Source organism: Moschus berezovskii, chromosome 14 (genome assembly GCF_049115385.1).
Source record: "Moschus berezovskii isolate FMDL1 chromosome 14, NW_MosBer_1.0, whole genome shotgun sequence".
NCBI lineage: Eukaryota > Metazoa > Chordata > Mammalia > Artiodactyla > Moschidae > Moschus > Moschus berezovskii.
In genome coordinates this window covers 66,817,501-66,835,744 of record NC_142473.1, presented here as the reverse complement: position 1 = coordinate 66,835,744, position 18,244 = coordinate 66,817,501, and the positions used below count along the sequence as shown (strand labels likewise).

The 18,244-nt window shown below is 40.3% G+C and overlaps 1 protein-coding gene across 1 annotated transcript in view; it reads right to left on the bottom strand.

Moving 5' to 3' along the window:
* Positions 1–4,451: 4,451 nt before the first annotated feature.
* ELP4 (elongator acetyltransferase complex subunit 4) overlaps positions 4,452–18,244 on the bottom strand; it is a 234,116-nt gene continuing 220,323 nt past the window's right edge. The window contains exon 10 of the mRNA XM_055423784.1: positions 4,452–4,858. Within this exon, the coding sequence (XP_055279759.1) occupies positions 4,727–4,858 (132 nt within the window). The 3' untranslated portion in view covers positions 4,452–4,726. The remainder of the gene's footprint in view (positions 4,859–18,244) is intronic.

Here is an 18,244-nt window from a genome sequence, read left to right as displayed (position 1 = left end):
AGGGCCCATTGTTGGTCAGTGGTTATTTGCAATGAAGCACAGATCTGATCATGTTTAAAGTGGCGGCACGCAGGGCAGGAGTGCTTGAGCCCAAGCAAAGGATGGAAAAAAATGAGCCTTTGTTGGGGGAAAGAGGCCTGTCTGAGACTTTTATTTCTGTCTGTTCTGTGTAACATATAAGTCAATATGGATAAGTTTTCTTCTGCACGCTTCAGTCAAAGGCTGGGGGTCTGGCAGTCTAGATTAAATGCCTGCATAGCAAAACCCTCTGGGGACAAAGACACACTTCCACGGAATTGTACTCTGCTCTTTTTTGGTTTTGTTTTTAACCCCCGAAGGCAAACAATCAGAAATAGAGAAATTAATTGGAGGCTTTAAAAAAAATAATCTAGTTCAACATCTACTATTTTCTAGCTAAAGAATATACTTGTGAACAGATAATTGTGATTGATCTCTCTGGCATGCTTTATATTAATAATTTTATTCCACCAGATTTGCTGCACACTGAGACACGCTGATTGCCGTTTTTATACGTGTGTATGCAGTTCGAGCCCGTCTGTGTTGCACACGTGTACACTTCTGCAGAGGAGCACGTACACATATGCACTGTTGGTACACCTGTGCAGATATTTCCCCCTCTTGACATTTTGCCACCTGCATTCCCAGAGGAACATGTGCCGGGGGAAATGTCTGAGGTGGGCTGTGTGTGAGTGTGTGCGGTGGCTGCTGGCTGCCTCACCGCCTCACTGCAAGAAGGGATGGTTTCCAACCAATTATGATTTGGGCCACGGTCATGCAGCCGGTCCTGGCCCACGGCTCTGCTGTGCAGGAAGCAGAGACTTTGGAGAACTGGCTGTGACGTTTGGGTGCAGGAGGTGGGAACGGGAGAAGGGGAGTGTTGTGGAGCAGAGGAGCTGCCTGTGTGCACTTAGGCACGTATACGCATCCTCAGAGGGTCAAGCTTGCCAGGACGCAGTGGCTCCGCAGCCTGGTTTAGTCTGATGCAGCCGCTCAGCTGTAGATGCCCTCTGGTCCAGCAGGATGGGTTGGCTGCCTTGCCTTCTGCCCTCACCCTAGGGAGATGAGCTGTCCTTTTGAATGGAGTTCCAGGCACACCCCCGGGGACAGCATGGCAAGCACAGTGTGGAAGCTGTGCCCAGAGGTGGCCTTTTACTCATTCTTGAAATAACTTTTATTTATTTATTGATAGGTATGTTTATATATTTATGAATGGGAACTCTTCAGGGATGCCTTGATGCCATCCTCCAGGATGGTGGCCATCCATTTGTGATGTCCTTGGTAGAATCACGAGATTTTTCTCCAGACTTGACTGACTTAGGGAGACCAGGTGAACAGAATTTGAGCTGAATGTTTGAGTAAGAACATTCAAATTACTCCGAGTAAACAAATGCTTTTTAACATAATGAATTCTCAGAATATCCCTCCTTTCCCACCCCAAAGCTGTGCCTCCTCTTAAATCAAAACTGGCTTGTGGTATGGCTCACATAATCATTTCTTCTTCCTTTTAAAGAAAAATCACTACTAGGTTTCCTGAATCATTCATACAGTATTATTCCAAGATTCAGCTTTGTTTTGTGAATTTATGTCATTTTAGGATGGTGTCCATATTCTGCTTGCTTCTTTTTGCTCTGGGCCTTAATGTAAACAAGATTTTTTTTAAAAAGGGTTTTCTTCTTTGTATAATGTTTGGCTCACCAAGGCCAAACACAAATTCTTCCTTTTTTCAAGAATAAACCTCAACTGTTTCTTATTTAAGCAACTTTTTTTTTTTTTTGCCTCGGTTCTGAATGACTTCACTGCTCAGTTTTAAAGTTCCAAGTGTAAGTATTTAGGGTTAGTATTGCTTAAATTTGGTGGTGTTGATGGTGACTGTCTTTGGAAAGCATTAACATGATGCTTTAGAAATGACATTCATAATGGGCTTACACAAATGAATAGGGCTCTCAACTTTTGCTTTGTATGTGCATTCGTGTGTCTGACTCTTTAAAAGATAGACAGGAAATTGACTGCAGAGTGTTGCTTCCTTTTGAAGTAGTTTTATTTTGTCTAGTGTTAGTATGTGCAGATCCTGGAGGTGGAGATAAAGAATAAATGGAAAAGTGGAAATTGGTGGCTACTAAAAAGAAATTCAAGAGGTCTTAGAACCCCAGCACCTGAGCAGACTCTAGCAGTCAAAATATTTACTTCATGTTAAAGAAAGGCAAATCTAGCGTAAGAAATGAATACCATAGAGGGTTTAGAAGTTTTAGAAACACTTACAAGATATGAGGACATTTAAAACACTGTTTGACATTGTTAACTTAAATATCTTTGAGACAAACTGATAACTGAAATAGAATCTGTTAATAGTGTACATTTCATAACATATCAAAATAGTTTGTATACCTACAGTAGCATTATTGAAGACCAGTATTTTAATGTAGTAAGTTATTAGCATATGGATAACTGACAAGTTTCCAGAAAGAAAGAAAACACATGTTTAGAGTGGGTTTTTATCAGAGCAAAATGAAAATATACATCCCTCTCCAGTAGCTTATTTTAACAAAGCCTGCCTAGTGAATCAGAACACCAAAGCACTTGGATCTGATTTTTGGAAAGTCCAGATACTATTATTGTTCAGAATGCACTTTTACTGAGTTTTAAAAGTTTCTTTTTTATTTAAAATAAGGGTTCAAACATGCACATTCAATTTTTATAGTATTTATCTATTTGCAAGGCATATATTAACTAGTAATTGGTCGTTAATTTTATAGTTATGTTAGCTAGGGTAGTAACTCAGTGACCTGCTAAGTATTTTTGACAAGCAATTTTCATATTCGATGACCTCACATTTCCTTTTCGGAGTCAAATGCTATGTAATTGTTCCGTTGTGTGTTTGTATAAAATGAATCACAACACGGTAAGGAAAAGGTTAGACTTATTAAAATAATAACCCTACTAAAATATTCACTTTATTCAGATTGTTCATAATGCTTTCAAAGGACATAGCAAAGCTTTTGTGGAGAATCTGCATATTATTTATCATCTATGGACTAAATTGATTTTTTTGAAGTTGCTTTAAATTTTAAAAGCACCTTTCCTTAATATAAAAGCCCTTTAATTTTAACTGACAGATCAATTCTTAAACTTTATTTTGAAAAGAAAATGGGGAAGAATTTGTGTCTTTCGAATTAAAAGAAGTGAAAAAAATAAACCAGACATCCTAAAAAAATAGAAGAAACCTGATTTTTAGTACTAATGAGATAGCGGGTGACAAAATAGTTGTCTTTTTGATTTCGATCACAAAAAATAAACTGGTAGTGACAGGATATGATGGAGAGATTTGACATCCTGGCAAATCACTGTCATTGATTCAATTATTCTAATTCTGAATAAAAGCTGTATACAGTATGTGTTTATGCTACAGTGGGTTTTTTTTAAGTGACTGACATTCATCATATTGGATAGACAGTTTTAAAAACCTAAGTCTTTGTTTTCTGCAATGTTGTCAAGAACAAATAAAGTATAAATTGTGGTATATTAAAAGCAAACTGCTTAAAAGTGCTAGATATAACTGCTTCAAGATAGTCTAATATATTTGGAAATGTATTTTGAAAATTCAGTTTCTCCTAACATGTTAAACAGCTTTTTAAAAACTGAGACTCTTATACAGTATGTGTTTATGCTATAGTGGGTTACTTGCACATTACTTAAATATGCAAGTTACTTTTAAACTTTTTGTTTATTTGTCAAAAGCTTTGAGAACATGGAACTATGATTCAAAAAACTGGTGTTTCCTATGAAAACCAGTTCAATATGTTATATATCCCCAAGATGTGTTTATACGGTTATAAATGTACACATCTACCAATGTTCATAATTAACAAAGGGTTTTACCTGATGCAATAGAAATCTGAGTTACCTTCAGTTTTATACTTTGTCTCAGACCTATGTTTTGTAAAAATCTCTCGCCAAGCTTCCATACATGTTCTTCCCCAGTATCCTAGCATTCATGTAGCTGTCAGTTTGAATTTCAATCCTGAATTATGTCTATTGACATAATTTCATAGTGTGGACTCTGTTTAAACAGAGACCATCTCTTTCTTTGTCTAAGTTTTCTATTACTCAAGTTCTTTATATTTATTAAATACTGTGGTAGACTATTTTTAATGGATTCTTCATCCCCAAATATTATCTTATCTTCATCAATTTCATAATAGGATATGTAAATGCAAGTTTATTTTATTTTAGTCTTCATATAGTAGCAAAGTTTTTATCACATAAAAGCATTTTTGGTGAGAGATGTCTTTTTCAGAAATGAAGAGAAAAATACGTTTTTCACAGTTTTGAATTGCATAATGTTTTATATGCTACCTGCTGTAACATACACTTTGTTGTGAACCAAGTGCCTTATATATACACACACGCTTAATGACCACTGTAAGGCATCCTGAATTTTGAACATTTTATTTGCTTTTATTTAAAAATAAAATTCTTTACTAGATATAGCATAAAACAAAATTTTAAAGTGAAAGTATTTCTGCTGTACTATTTCTGTATAAAAAGTTGGTTAAAATAATGAAGAACAGTGGCCTCATTTTGCAGTCCTAACTGTAGTTTTCAAGGATTGGAGGGTCACATCGTTAAGAAAAATATTTACATAAGCTATTAGCAATCATAATTAGGGTGTCACAGAATTCTGCAGGCAATGACTAAGGAGGAGTCACTAGAAGTCCAGGTGCTTCTTGCCTCCGGCCATCATGCCACAGCCTGGGCCCAGCAGCTTGGCGGATTCTGCCAGATCCTGTTTGCTTGAGCGGCTCACAGTGTCTGACAAGTCTGGAGGCAAATGCAGTCGCTATGGCAGAAGATTTCAGGGGAAGGAAAGAAAGAATGAAAAAAAATAATTAATTTTGCTTTTGCCAGCACACTTCAGAATACAATATTATGCTCTGTTGATCAGCATTTAGTCTTGCACATAAAATTCCTGCTAAAACAATTCTTCAGATTAAAGCCCAATATAATCACATCCTATTCCTACCAGATTTTACAAATTGTAGCCATTACAGAAACTGGACCAGGAATCTTAGTGGCATATTTCCAGAGTCCAGACCTAAATGTATTACGATTTTTCTTATTTAGGTAGAAATGAAAACACGGTAAGTGCACAAATAAAAACATAATTGAAAAATACCACATAATAATGGCAGGGTTGTTTTTTGGCTTTTCTTTTCCCCTTAGAGCTCCAAGATGGTATTTTCAATTGAATGTAGTTTTTCAGCAATTATGGATTCCTGCAAATGCTTGTTTTACTTTGTCTATTAAGTTGTCCTGATGATTTTTTATTTCAAGGCCATACCTTCTTTAAGGAACTTAACCATTTTCATAGACATATGTCATATTGACATAAGGAAAAAAGTGATACCAATTAAAGGGTCAATATTTTTCATATGCTCAGACAGGTCAGCATAACATCTGCTGTAGGTCTTGGTAAGTCTGTTTCTATGCATGATGTTGGATCATGTTTTGAAAAGTATAGTGTAGCTTTGAACACATCCCGTTCCTATCTGTTTGTCTGCAGATACAGGTTGATTTAAGGAGACCCAGTAACTAATCATAATTACAGAACAGTTATTGTAATTAGGAGAAATACTCACATTTCAAAAGAAACTTTTTGGTTTTTCAAAAGGATCTCTATTAAGTTCCTTTAATTATCATTGCTCCCAGACCACATGATTTGTTTCATAAAAATCCAAACTCAAAGGAACATGTTTGTTGTGTGAGGCAGAGTGGGTGTGGAAACCTAAAGATAAGCAGGGCAGGATGGGGTTATCCCCTGATGACTAAGCAAAGCCTTGACGAGGTGAACTGACCTGGAGACAACCTATCTAGAACCCTTCATTTGAAAACTCCCTTGGATATGAAAAAAAAAAAAAAATCAAAATGAGAAAGGGAAAAAACATTTTTTTGGGGTCAAAATATTGTGACACACTAGCATATGTTCTGGCTAGTTTCTTTCCTGATAAAAGGCTTGTTTATTGTCATGTAAACACAAGCTGTGTGCAAGGATCAAAACATTTTAAAACATTACAAATTATTAATGAAAATATTCTTCCTTGATTTCAGTTTGCTGATTCAAATATATCTAGGATGAAAGACTATTATATAGATATACGATCAACAAAGATGTCAGGGAGGTCCAGAAAAATATAATAATCACACAGTAATATAAATACAGTGTTATTCATTTGTATCCTTAGCACTCAGCCTGTCACTTATTAAGTCAGTAAATGTCTATTTCTTAAATAATAAAAAATAATTCAAAGAAAGACATATTTGTTCCTTTGTTTTAAACAATTCTTTCATTTCTTCATACCCTAGTTAGAAAGGATTTCAGGTAGAAATGAAAGTGTGACAGGCTCAGGAATCTAAAAGACACACATGACTCTAAAGTCTGAGGTCATGAATGTCTTTGCAGTGTTAACTCTATCAATGTTCGTGAGCGGAAGCAACGAGGAAAGAGATACTTAATTATATGTATGAGCTGAAATGTTTCTTTAAGATCTTGTAGTTATTGCTAATGAGCAGAGGAAAAATGACTAGGGAACATGCATGATCTAAAAGCTCTCTGAAACTTAAAGAAAAGTCACCATTAAAAAATGTGTGTGTGTGTATGTGTGTGTGTACTTTTGGTTGGGACCCCACAGAGATGAGGTCAGATGGTGATTAGGCTGTTTAGGAAATCAACTGGAGTCAACAAATATTTAGAATCTACTCAAAGCAAGGCATTCTGAAAAGATATGTGAACAGGGTATCCTCCAAACTCCGTGTTGCCTTATATCCCAGTAACAGGCATGAGACAAGCACCCAAGTAACCCTCACAGTGAGCAGTCCAAGTTACATCCACAAAATTGTAGAGACAAAAGCAGAAATTGTGGTGGGAGGATGGGAACAGAGAAAGTTTCCCGGAGATGGGCTAGGTGTTAAATAATGAATTGGATTCTGGCATGTAGAAACAGCGATTTGCTTAAGGGTAGAATCAGTACATTTTAAAGATGCATTTTGATAAATTCTACTGCTCTGGCAATCCAAATGGGGAAACTAGTGTACTTTATTCAGAACCAGCATAAACATAGTTTATTTCAGGAGCTTACCTATTTGCTAAAAATTTCTCTTCCTTTGCTTCTCTAGGCAATGAGCATGAGCCAGTTGGCTGAAAGCCCTTCATGGCAAAAGTAGCTAAATGTGACGTGTGACATGCTTGGAAATCTTTCAGGTTGAATGGCTTTGAAGAAAAGTCAAATACCATTCATGTGTAACTTCTGAGCACAGAAATTTGGGGTGATGTGGTTAAATGCTGCTAACTAAAGGCTACACTGTAAAAGCTGGTTGTGCACCCGTGTCCTCTGAAAAAAGCGCAAGGATGGTTCTTGGAAACACGGGAATCTGTGCGATTTCACCGGCTTTTGTTGACTATTACTTGAATCAGCTTACCAGGCAGCCTAAATTCTCAAGCAGTGGGTTTTGTTCCCACCCTTTCTAAGCCTCCCCCCGTGTACCATGTCAGTGCGATGTGAAGCAGTGAGGGAGCAGAGGAGGTGGCTTCCAGGCCTGCCAGGTGTGTCAGGCACTTTCCCTCTGAGGCGTCCAAAGCATTTACACACTCGACATGTAAACGTTCAGATGCTGCTGTATCCCAGATCTGTCTTCTGAAAGAACACACTGTAAGACACTCCATACAGCACAGTGACCTCCTTTAGACTAAAGCTGCAAGGCTGTGGGGGGATATAAACTTCTAGACGGTGAAGTTTCACTGAGTAATGGAAAAAAATCAGGCCTATAAAATAATCTAGTACAGATTGAATCTTATAAACCAAATCAAGGTATTCATCTTTCTCATTTTATACCTGGGGTTCTGAGGCCAGGGGCAAAAACATACCGTAGATCTTGAGCTAAAATTCTGTCACCTGATTTTCTTTTCCCAGATTCTGGGAGGAAGGCATTGTGCTGCTGAGGTAGGAGATGCTTATCTGGCTGGCTGCCTCTTTGTCCCATGAATGCCTGGTCTAGAATGATGATTTCTGTGTAGGCAGACCCACGGAAGGTGTGACAGCTCCCAAGGTTCTGCAGAGGCCTGGGGTGCTTTATAGCAATTCATCCCACTGGTTTGTTGTTGTTCAGTCGCTCAGTCGTGTCTGACTCTTTGCAACCCCATGGACTGCAGCACAGCAGGCTTTCCTGTCCTTCACTGTCTCCTGGAGTTTGCTCAAACTCATGTCCATTAAGTTGATGATACCATCCAACTGTCTCATCCTCTGTCTCCCCTGTCTCTTCCTGCCCTCAATCTTTCCCAGCATCAGGGACTTTTCCAATGAGTCAGCTCTTCGAATCAGGTGGCCAAAGTATTGAAGCTTCAGCTTTAGCATCAGTCCTTCCAATGAATATTCAGGGTTGACTTCTGGTTTGATCTCCTTGCTGTCCAAGGGATTCTCAACAGTCTTCTCCAATACCACAGTTCGAAAGCATTAATTCTTCGGTGCTCAGTGCTACAACGTGGGAAACAGCGAGCCTGACAAAATGCTCTGGCAGATTAAGGGAGTTCCTGCCAAAAGGCACCCTTAGGCCCATAGGAAGCCCTGGGTCCTAACAAAGAAACAGTGGCAGAAATACTTTGCTCTGTGGCTTCAAGGGGGACCAAGCTGAACTGGACTGGAATTCCTCCCTCTCTGCCAACCTCTCTGTCCCACTGCTGGGCTGAGCCACTGACTATATTTTGTTCCTTCCTGAATTAGCAACTCTACTGATCATATATAGGATTGAGCTTTCTGGCTCCACAATTCTCTTCCTAATTCCTTTTCTCCAAGCCTGCCAGACCTGTGCTTAGCACTCACAGTTCCCAGACAGACGGGGCAAGATAATGAATCTAGATTACCACTTGGATTTGAGACAAATTGCAGGTAAATACCAATTAAAATAAGCTTAATCAACTTATATTTTTCATATTTTTCCAAGACCAAACCACTGGGCACCGTATGTTTTCTGAAAACAACTCATGTAGTACATTTTATTCTTTAGCAAATTAATAGAGATTTGTTTGTATCCTTTAAAACTTATGACATTTCCTGAAAAGTCACACTTTCCAGTCACAGAAATAGGGGTTAATATTTCAAAATACTTCCTAATAGACTTTTTCTTTAAAACATAATCAATTTAAATGAAAACTTACGAACACCTTTGAACATATAGGTTCTACATTGGTTTTTCCATGGGGGCAGCCAGTGACAGTTTAATACTCTGCTCCCTATCAATATGACCTCAGATAAGTCGCATCTGAGTCACTTCACTCAGATAAGAGCACCGAAGAATTGATGCTTTTGAACTGTGGTGCTGGAGAAGACTCTTGAGAGTCCCTTAGACATTAAGGAGATCCAACCAGCCAATCATAAAGGAAATCAGTCCTGAATATTCATTGGAAGGACTGATGCTGAAGCTCCAATTCTTTGGCCACCTGATGCAAAGAGCTGACTAACTGGAAAAGACCCTGATGCAGTTTGGGGGAAAGATTGAGGTCAGGAGGAGAAGGGGGTGACAGAGGATGAGATGGTTGGATGGAATCACTGACTTGATGGACATGAGCTTGAGCAAATTCTAGGAGACAGTGAAGGACAGGGAAGTGTGGCGTGCTGCAGCCTATGGGGTCGCAAAGAGTTGGACACGACTGAACTACTGAACTGAACTGAAGTCACTTCACTTGTCTTGCTTTAGTATCCTTATCTGTCACAAGTGAATGATTCTCCCCTAAGACTGTTACCAGGATCAGATGAGATATGAAGTGTTTTATAAATTATTAAGTACTGCACTAATTTATTTATACCTTTTATTGTTCCAAAAAAGCCTTTTGAGGTAACTTATAAACATACATATGGGACAAGAGAACCCCATGAAACAGTATGAAAAAAGATACAAATAAGTGAGCTTATTAGGGCAAAGAGATGAATCTACCAGTTTAATGAAAAACATATTTATAAGCAACAGCAACAGAACCCTGGACTTGGCCAGCAGGTCTGGTCACTAAGTCTGAGCATTTATTATACAATGCCCTTTACCGTGGTGCTGTCAAGAAATATAAAAGAAAACTCCAGTAATAGTCTTTGCTTCTGGTAAGATTTAAAAAGTCTAAATAGGAGGTTTTCCCCGGTGGTTCACTGGTTAAGAATCTGCCTGCTAATGCAGGGGACACAGGTTCAATCCCTGGTCCGAGAAGATCCCACATGCCATGGGCAATTAAGCCCACGCACCAGATCTACTGAATCCCGTGCATCCTAGAGCCTGTGCTCCACAACACGAGAAGCTGCTGCGGTGAGAACCTGCGTATCACAACGAGAGAGGAGCCCCGCTCACCCCAACTAGAGAAAGCCCGCACTAGCAACGAAGAGCCAGCTCAGCCACAAATAAAGAAAATTTCAAAAAGTCTAAACCAGTTCCCTCACACCCAGTAACACAACAGTGAAAATGGGGCACATCGGGTGCCTGGCTTCTGGGCCAGTGAAAAAACGCATGCCTTTGTACTAGAGGAAGCAATTTGGGGTCCATTTACCACTATTAGGTTTCCGCTAAAAAAAAATCATTTTTATTTATTTATTTGGCTGCACTGGGTCTTAGTTGTGACATGTGGGATCTAGTACCCTGGTCAAGGATCAAATCCAGGCCCCCTGCATGGAGAGTGTGGACTTTTACCACTGGACCACCAGGGAAGTGCCGTCACCATTATTTCTTCACAAGATTTCAGAGTGTTATTTCAACTGGCAAAAACATTAATCTTATATGCTATTACATAATTATTATATTTCATATTCTTAAATTTATATTATTTCATGATCATTACATTATTACCATGCAATGTTATATTGTAATTACATCTGGTTAAAATTTTAAAATGTGGAAGATATATCTGCATAATTTTGGTGAATTCTGTGTTACTCTTATACATGAATGGGGCAGTGGAAATCATGCCAGAATCATATTTTTGCTCTTTTTGGATAAGTGTACATTTGATAGTGGCTGAATATGTCTGGAAAAAATTCTGGGAAAACATGGTCAAGGTTTTAGCTTTCACTTCTGTTTAAGATGCAATTCATTCTCAGGGCTGCAGATTAAAACTCTTCTATTGAATCTCATAACCATACTATATCCTGAATTGAAAAAAATTCAGTTGGTTCTTCCTGATTGATCTGAAAATTAGACAAAATTTCAGAGTTGGAACATTGCACATTGGCTGCCCATTGAAAAATGCTCAGGTGTGCAATTATTTTGACCGTCAATTATAACTGACAGTATTGTCTTGCCTCCAAGCTCACCTCTCTGAAAGCAGATTGTGAAGAACTCACTTGTCTAAACAAAAGTGTGATTTGTGAAAAGGCATGTGTCTGTGGCAGAGATTGTTAGCTTACTCCCAATATCTATTCTCTTCCTTTGCAGAGTGAAAAAAATCTCTGAGTGGGCCACACGGCCTCCCAGAATTAAGGCCACACTTCCTAGCTTCCCTGGCCAATAGATGAGGCTGAGTGATTAGGCTCTGGTGACTTCATCTTGAGCCGAAGTGCCATGGTTAAGTTCAAGGTCAGCTCCTTAGAGTGGGGGAAGTGCCATTCACTTCCCTTTCCCTTGGCATCACTATTCAACCCCAGCAAGAGGGGCCCCCCTCACTGGGCACTCATGCTCCTCCCCCTGTGGGGTGAGGAGTTAACCAGGGTGAAGGGGTTATGCCCATCTAGAGCATGTACCTTTCTTTGGAGGACACACTCTGGGTACTCAGGGCCTCAGAACTCCCTGTGCAAATGGCCACAGAACCTGCACAGGTCTCTTCCCCAGATCTGTCCCTTGTGGGTGAAATTCTTTATCTGTGTGCACACCCCAGGACCCCAGGAGGAACTTAGGGATGGCGGTGTGTGGGGAGTGTGGACAGAGTTTGAATGTGCAGGCCGGGTGTCCCCAAGCACATCACATTGCCTGCTCTGTGTGGGAAGGAGGCAGGGGTGGGGAGAGAAAGGAGGTAAGCTGTAGGCCAACTCCTCCTATGTCTCCATCTTCTGGAGTGGAACCCTGATCCTAAATTTAAACTTGGCTTCTGAGGAAGGTATACTTGTGAAGAAAGGAAGATAAAATATATTTAATGATTTGTTGGCTTGATAACTTTAAAATATCGAGACATGTAATTATGTGGTCCTTTATTTGCATTCTTACTCTAAGCTCCACAATGTTGGGGACAAGCTAAACTTCCCTTCTTCCCACTCACTGAAAATGTGGACTTGAGGGCAGGTGCTGAAGCAGCCATCTTGGACCATCAAATGGAAGGTTTGGGCAGAGCAAAACCACAGAAATAGCTTAGGGTCTCCTGACACTACCTGACCACCAAAAGAGCCTTGGGTCACCAAATTGGGCTTTTATACGATATGTGTTCTATATTACTTAAGCCACTGCTTTTTTGAATTTCTTTAATGACAGCCTAACCTATATCCTGTTTATAGAGAATTTGGTACTTGAAAAATGGATTGAGTTCTAGCCTCAAAAATCTAGGTTGGCTTAGTGGTTAAGAAGGTGGGCAGTGAGGTCAGTATTGCAGGTTGGAAAGCTGATGACTCTCATTAGGCTTGTGACAACTTGGAAGGCAAACCTCATATCTCCTAATCAGTGGCTCTAGTTGAAATGTTGGAGAAATTCAGAATATTGGCGTATTAGTGGCTTCTTGCCACTTGCGGCAAAGTTATTTATGAAAGAGAAATGAACTCAGGCTGGAGCCATAGAATGTGCTAGAAGAGGTAGAGGGATGACAGTTTTATTAAAGGAGGCACCTGCCTGCAGCTTATAGCCTAAACTAACCAAAAGCTTGTAACTTGGGGCGTCAGAGGGTTGAGAAAGCCCAGCTACTTCTGCAGTTGCACACCAAAGCAGGCAACCTTCACAGATGTCTGTGCCTCTGAGCCATGGTGAAATGCCTCATTAAGAGGCTGGCCAGAAAATGGGAGCCAGAGACAACAGTCAGATTAAGGGTGCTGCCTTCTTTCTCAAGTCGATTATTTCAGATTGCTTCAAGCTAGTTACAAGTTAAGATGCAAGGGAGGGGTATAGGCAGAACAGAGAGGCCAGAAAATAAGACTCAAGTCTTACAAGATGAGAGTTGTGGTGGACAGGCGCCCATTTCAACTGCCCTGGGGTGTGTCTGCCTGCAGGTAAGAGGCTGGAAAGGTGTGAATTAGGCTTATCCACAGCTGCAGTAGATTCAGAAGGTGGAAAAGAAGCAGGTACTTATCTTCCTGCTACTTTTACTGTGGCAATTGGCAAACACTGTTGCAGGGACAGTGGTGGTTTTTTTTTTTTTTCCATTCTAGTGACTAGTCGACAGCTTCACAGGCATCACAGGGGCAGAGAGTCAGCTGTGGGAAGGGAGGCTCACCCAATTTCAGTGTCCAGTGACTTACTTCCTGGGGGCCAAGAGGCACTGGCAGCAGTGGCCATGGGAAGTTTCTAGCTGCAGGAATGCAGCCATGGAACTGGGCACTTTCAGGAAGTAGCTATAGTTGCTGCCTCCCAATTCCTCACCTAACTGACTTTGGTAGAGGCAGCAGCCTCCTTGGAGGCCAGTTTGGTGGCATTATCCCTTAGCCCTTCCAGTTATTTCACTGGCTCCCAATTTTCTGGTATCAACTTTCCAACTTAATAAAATAATTAGATGGGACCTGTTTCCTGCAGTTGAATGCTAGAACTATCAATATGTCTGGACAGCTTTGTGGCTCTGATTACTTGCACGTGGAAGTGAAGAGAAGCAAATCGACTGTCAACCTCATAACATTTGGAGGGGGTTGTTTTATCAAAGAAACGACAAGCCTGGTCAAGAGTCTATGATTTTTCAATGCCTATGGAATCTTAGGTCCTGCAATCTGATCTACCTATAGTGAAAGTTGCTCAGTCATGTCCAACTCTTTGTGACTCATGGCCTATATAGTCCATGGAATTCTCCAGGCCACAATACTGGAGTGGGTAGCTATTCCCTTCTCCAGGGGATCTTCCCGACCCAGGAATTGAACCGGGGTCTCCTGCATTGCAGGTGGATTCTTTACCAGTTGAGCTACCAAGGAACCCACCGATCTACCTATAAGTGGGACGGAAAAACTGCAGCCTCCAGGGACTTGCCTGGTGGTCCAGTGGCTAAGACTCTGCGTTCCCAATGCAGAAGGGAACTAGATCCCGCATGCCACAACTAAGGCCTGGCACAGCTATGAATAAATAAATAAACGAATACAAACAAACAAAATTGGTGCAGCCCCCAAAGGGCACATGCTCTCATAGCGACTTCATGCAGCTGTCACTGGTAACAGACAAGGAGTAACTTCCTAAAGGGACACGGAGGACAGTGGACAAAGGAGCTCCTTTTCCAACGGAGGGCTGCAAACCCAGCTACACTCCTCTGCTTCCAGGGCAGAGAATTTTTGCAGTTCCTCACCAGCAGGATTCCCCACTCATTCCTGAAGAGCAGGTAATTTGTGGGAAGAGGCTGTGCTGGATATTGGGGTTCCGAAGGGTTGGAGACTATGACACTGACCTCCAGTGTCCACTCTCCCTTTCTACTTGAGTAGAAGAACCAGTGAATATGCGGCCATCCTGAAAATGACTTCACTTCCAAGTTTCCCTTTCAGCTAGTTGTGGAACATGTGACCAAGTCCACAAACAGCAGAAGGGATGCTTCAACTTCAGGATAGTCAAATGGGAATTGAACTCAGGTGTTCTGGCTTCAAAGTCCACATTCTTACCCAGTAATCTGTGCACCAGACCTTTTCTAAGCACTAAGGAAAATAGGGAACACAACAGGCAAAATCTCTATGTCCAAAAGAGAACTTCAGAAAGGGACAGTACACAGACACTTACTGACGCAAGGAGAGACAGCTAAGATACAGAAAAGACAACAAATGGAGAAGATCACTTAGAGAGCGAGAGGTATTTTAAGGAAATGAAATATGGTGACGCAATACTGCTGGGGATACTGTTTGGGTTGGCCAAAATGTTTGTTTGGGTTTTTCCATAACATTTTAACAGGAAAACCTGAATGAACAATTTGGCCTAACCACTACTTTAATTGGTGAAAATTTTTTTGGACGGTACATTTGAGCTAAGATCTAAATTTGCAGAAAGGACTATCATAGGACATGGAAAAAGAAACTTTCAGGCAAAGGGAACATTTTCAACAACAGAGAACAGTTGTGGCACACATGTGTATTCTAGTAAAGACAGAATTTTCCAAAAAGGCAGTGTACACAGGCTGTTCTAGAGCCTTTTTTCTGATTCAGAAAAGACGTTCTAGTCGCTAGGTGACCCACAGGGTCCTCCCACTCCCACCGTCCTCCTGAGGGGAGTGGTGGTTCCCAGCCTCATGCCTGCCCAGCGGGAGGATTCCAGGTAAATGGGTTGGGCCCTGTGTGAAGTGTTTTCAGTGATGCTGTTTGTGGGGATGGTTTGCTGCACTTAATCCTCTTAAAACGTGAGTCAGAATCTTTTGGGCCACACAGTACTAAGAATACGACCATGTTTCAGTTTCAATGTTCCTGAATTGTCAGACATTGAAAATATGGGAAGTCATGTTACTTTCCTCCTGTATGTCATATAATAACAGAGAACAAACTAGATTATTCCTGAAGAACTTGCCTTAAAATGGTTTTATTTTCTACACAAACTAAAGGCAGTATCTTTTTCTTATCTTTGGGTCTCTTCTTGGTTTTTTTTTTTTTTTGCACATTTTATTCTCATTAATGTTCTAACATGAGCAGGACTGAAAAATAAATATATATATATATATATCATTTAGGTAATAGCTGGAATAAGGTGACTTGAATTGTTACCTAAACTTGGACGGTAGAAACTGTGAAAGACACTGCTCCCCCCGACCCCTCCAACTCGTGAGCCTCTTCTCTGGGATGGATAAAGGAGAAAGGAATGGGGTGGCTAAGTTCCCCATGGTCACTGTGATCCTCTGGTTGCGCATCACAGCTTAAATGAGACTCCTCATATTTCCCAAAACGGACTCTCTCCTATTCATTCTTCTTGAATTGTAGCGGGGCTTCTCACTCCGGCAACCTTTTGACTGGTCTCCAGCTCTGCTTAACCCAAGGCTTGTATGGGCTCTGGAGCAAACAATGCAGGCAGGAGCATATAAGCTCCAGAGTGTGCAGAATTTGAATTAAGTTTCAGCAGGGCCAAGCTGAGAGACTCTTGAGATCTAGGACCTACTGCTGCTCTGGCAGTAAGTGGAAGAAGCCTGAGATCTTTCTGTGGACAGACAGTCGTTTTGACAGGCTCTTCAGGCCTGCTTTGCCCTGGAGGTCCCTTTTCTACCCGAGACAAGTGAGGAAACATTTTAGCAGCAATATATTGGTACTACCCCTCAGATGACTTAAGAATAGTAAGATATTTTAGGAACATATAGAGTTTTTAGATCTGAATGTTGAGGTTGAAAAAAAACCACCTTCTTTTAGAAATAAATTCAAACTACTAACTGTAGGAGAATTCCTTTTTATCTCCTCTTTTCTTTCTAAAACACATGGAAACTAGTCTGGAGGTGGCAAAGGTAACAATTTGTTTTTGTCTACTAGAACTAATGTTTGAATTCTGTAATCTTTAATCTGAATGAAGCCTTCTACTCAGTAAACGGTTGGCAGATAAACATGTGTGTAAGCTCCAGGTTGATCCCTAAAACCAAGAGATTTTTAAGACTACTACACTATTTCACTTAGGGACTGGCAGAGGTCTGACTGATACATAGCTAATGGAAGAGATGAGTTCTAACATGAAAAAGCAGGAATCAGAGAATTTTGAATTCAGATAATGGCTTAAGTTATCACACTAATTTCAGTCCACTAAATAACTCCACACTGGTAGCTTTGGATGAATACTCCATCAACCATATATCAACCATAACCATATCAACCATATTTTGGAGGTAAGCATAGCATATATATGAACATAAATGGATTTTCTTCTGGCCATCCATGAATGAATGCTGGGAGCATAATGGCCAGTGTGCCTGCCTGTATAATGTCCTCCAGCAAATGCAGAAAGAATATTGCTCCACAAAGCCCTGAGATGGGGTATGAAGGGCTCGGTAGAAATGGCAACGGACAACATCTCAACAGCATTAAATCTCCCAACTGCTCTGTAGTTACTTTGAGACCCCCACGTTTAAGGGTCTGTGAGTTTCTGGGTATGAAGAAAGAATTTTTAATGGGGCCAAATGTAGGTGTTTACAAGGGGGAATTGTTGTTTTTTATTAGGAACTGCCTTATGTTCAATAGTTGTATTTACTTTGTCAAGCTAGCCAGAATTAGAAATCCCCATTGCTAGGCAGCCTGGAGCGTCTGTGAAGTATTTCTGGGCATTCAGAACTGAGGCATGTCTGCCCAAAGGCAGGTTTCATTACAGTGTGTTATTTAGTCCTTGTCCATCCCTCCCTCCCCCCACAACCCCAGACAGCAGTGCTTATACAACAGGAAATCTCGGTTACTTTATGCTGAAACATATTTAGATGACTGAAATACGACAATTAACACATTTGTAAAGCTTGAGGGATAGGTACACGTTAATGGTTTTTTGAAGCAGGCTGATTTCCTGGAGCTTTTAATCTTATTTTATTTTGTTTTGCATGCATGAGCAAGTTCTCCTTTACTATAGGTATTTGACAAAGCCTACCTGGTAGGAATGTGAATGAAAAGAAAATAATACAAAAATTAACTTTCTGGTTTATCTTCGCCAAACTGTTCTGAACTGCTTTCACCAGTTCAGTGTATAGCGAGGGCTATTTTTGACAAGTTGTGTTAGCTTTTACACAAAAGCAGTTAGGTAGTACGGTTTTGGTTGGCAAAATGAAATGCGGCTTTCTCTATACTGACAGTATAAAAATTTTTCATAATGAATGAGAAGTATCAATTGCAGCAGTGATTTTCTGCACTCCTCATGGTCAGAGGTACACTCTCCCAGGTGGTGTATATTTCACTAGCTTCAAACTTAAATTAAAAGCCAGGTGATATGAAGTAGTATTATTTCAAAAGTGCTATTGTGTGCACGTGTGCATGTGTATTTGAGTTTCCATGTTTATACATATACATAACATGGCAATATTATGAATATTTTAATATAAGTACCTAGATTAACTGTTGAAATCTTGGTAAAATTTAGAAAAAAATCCTTTCGTATCAGAGCC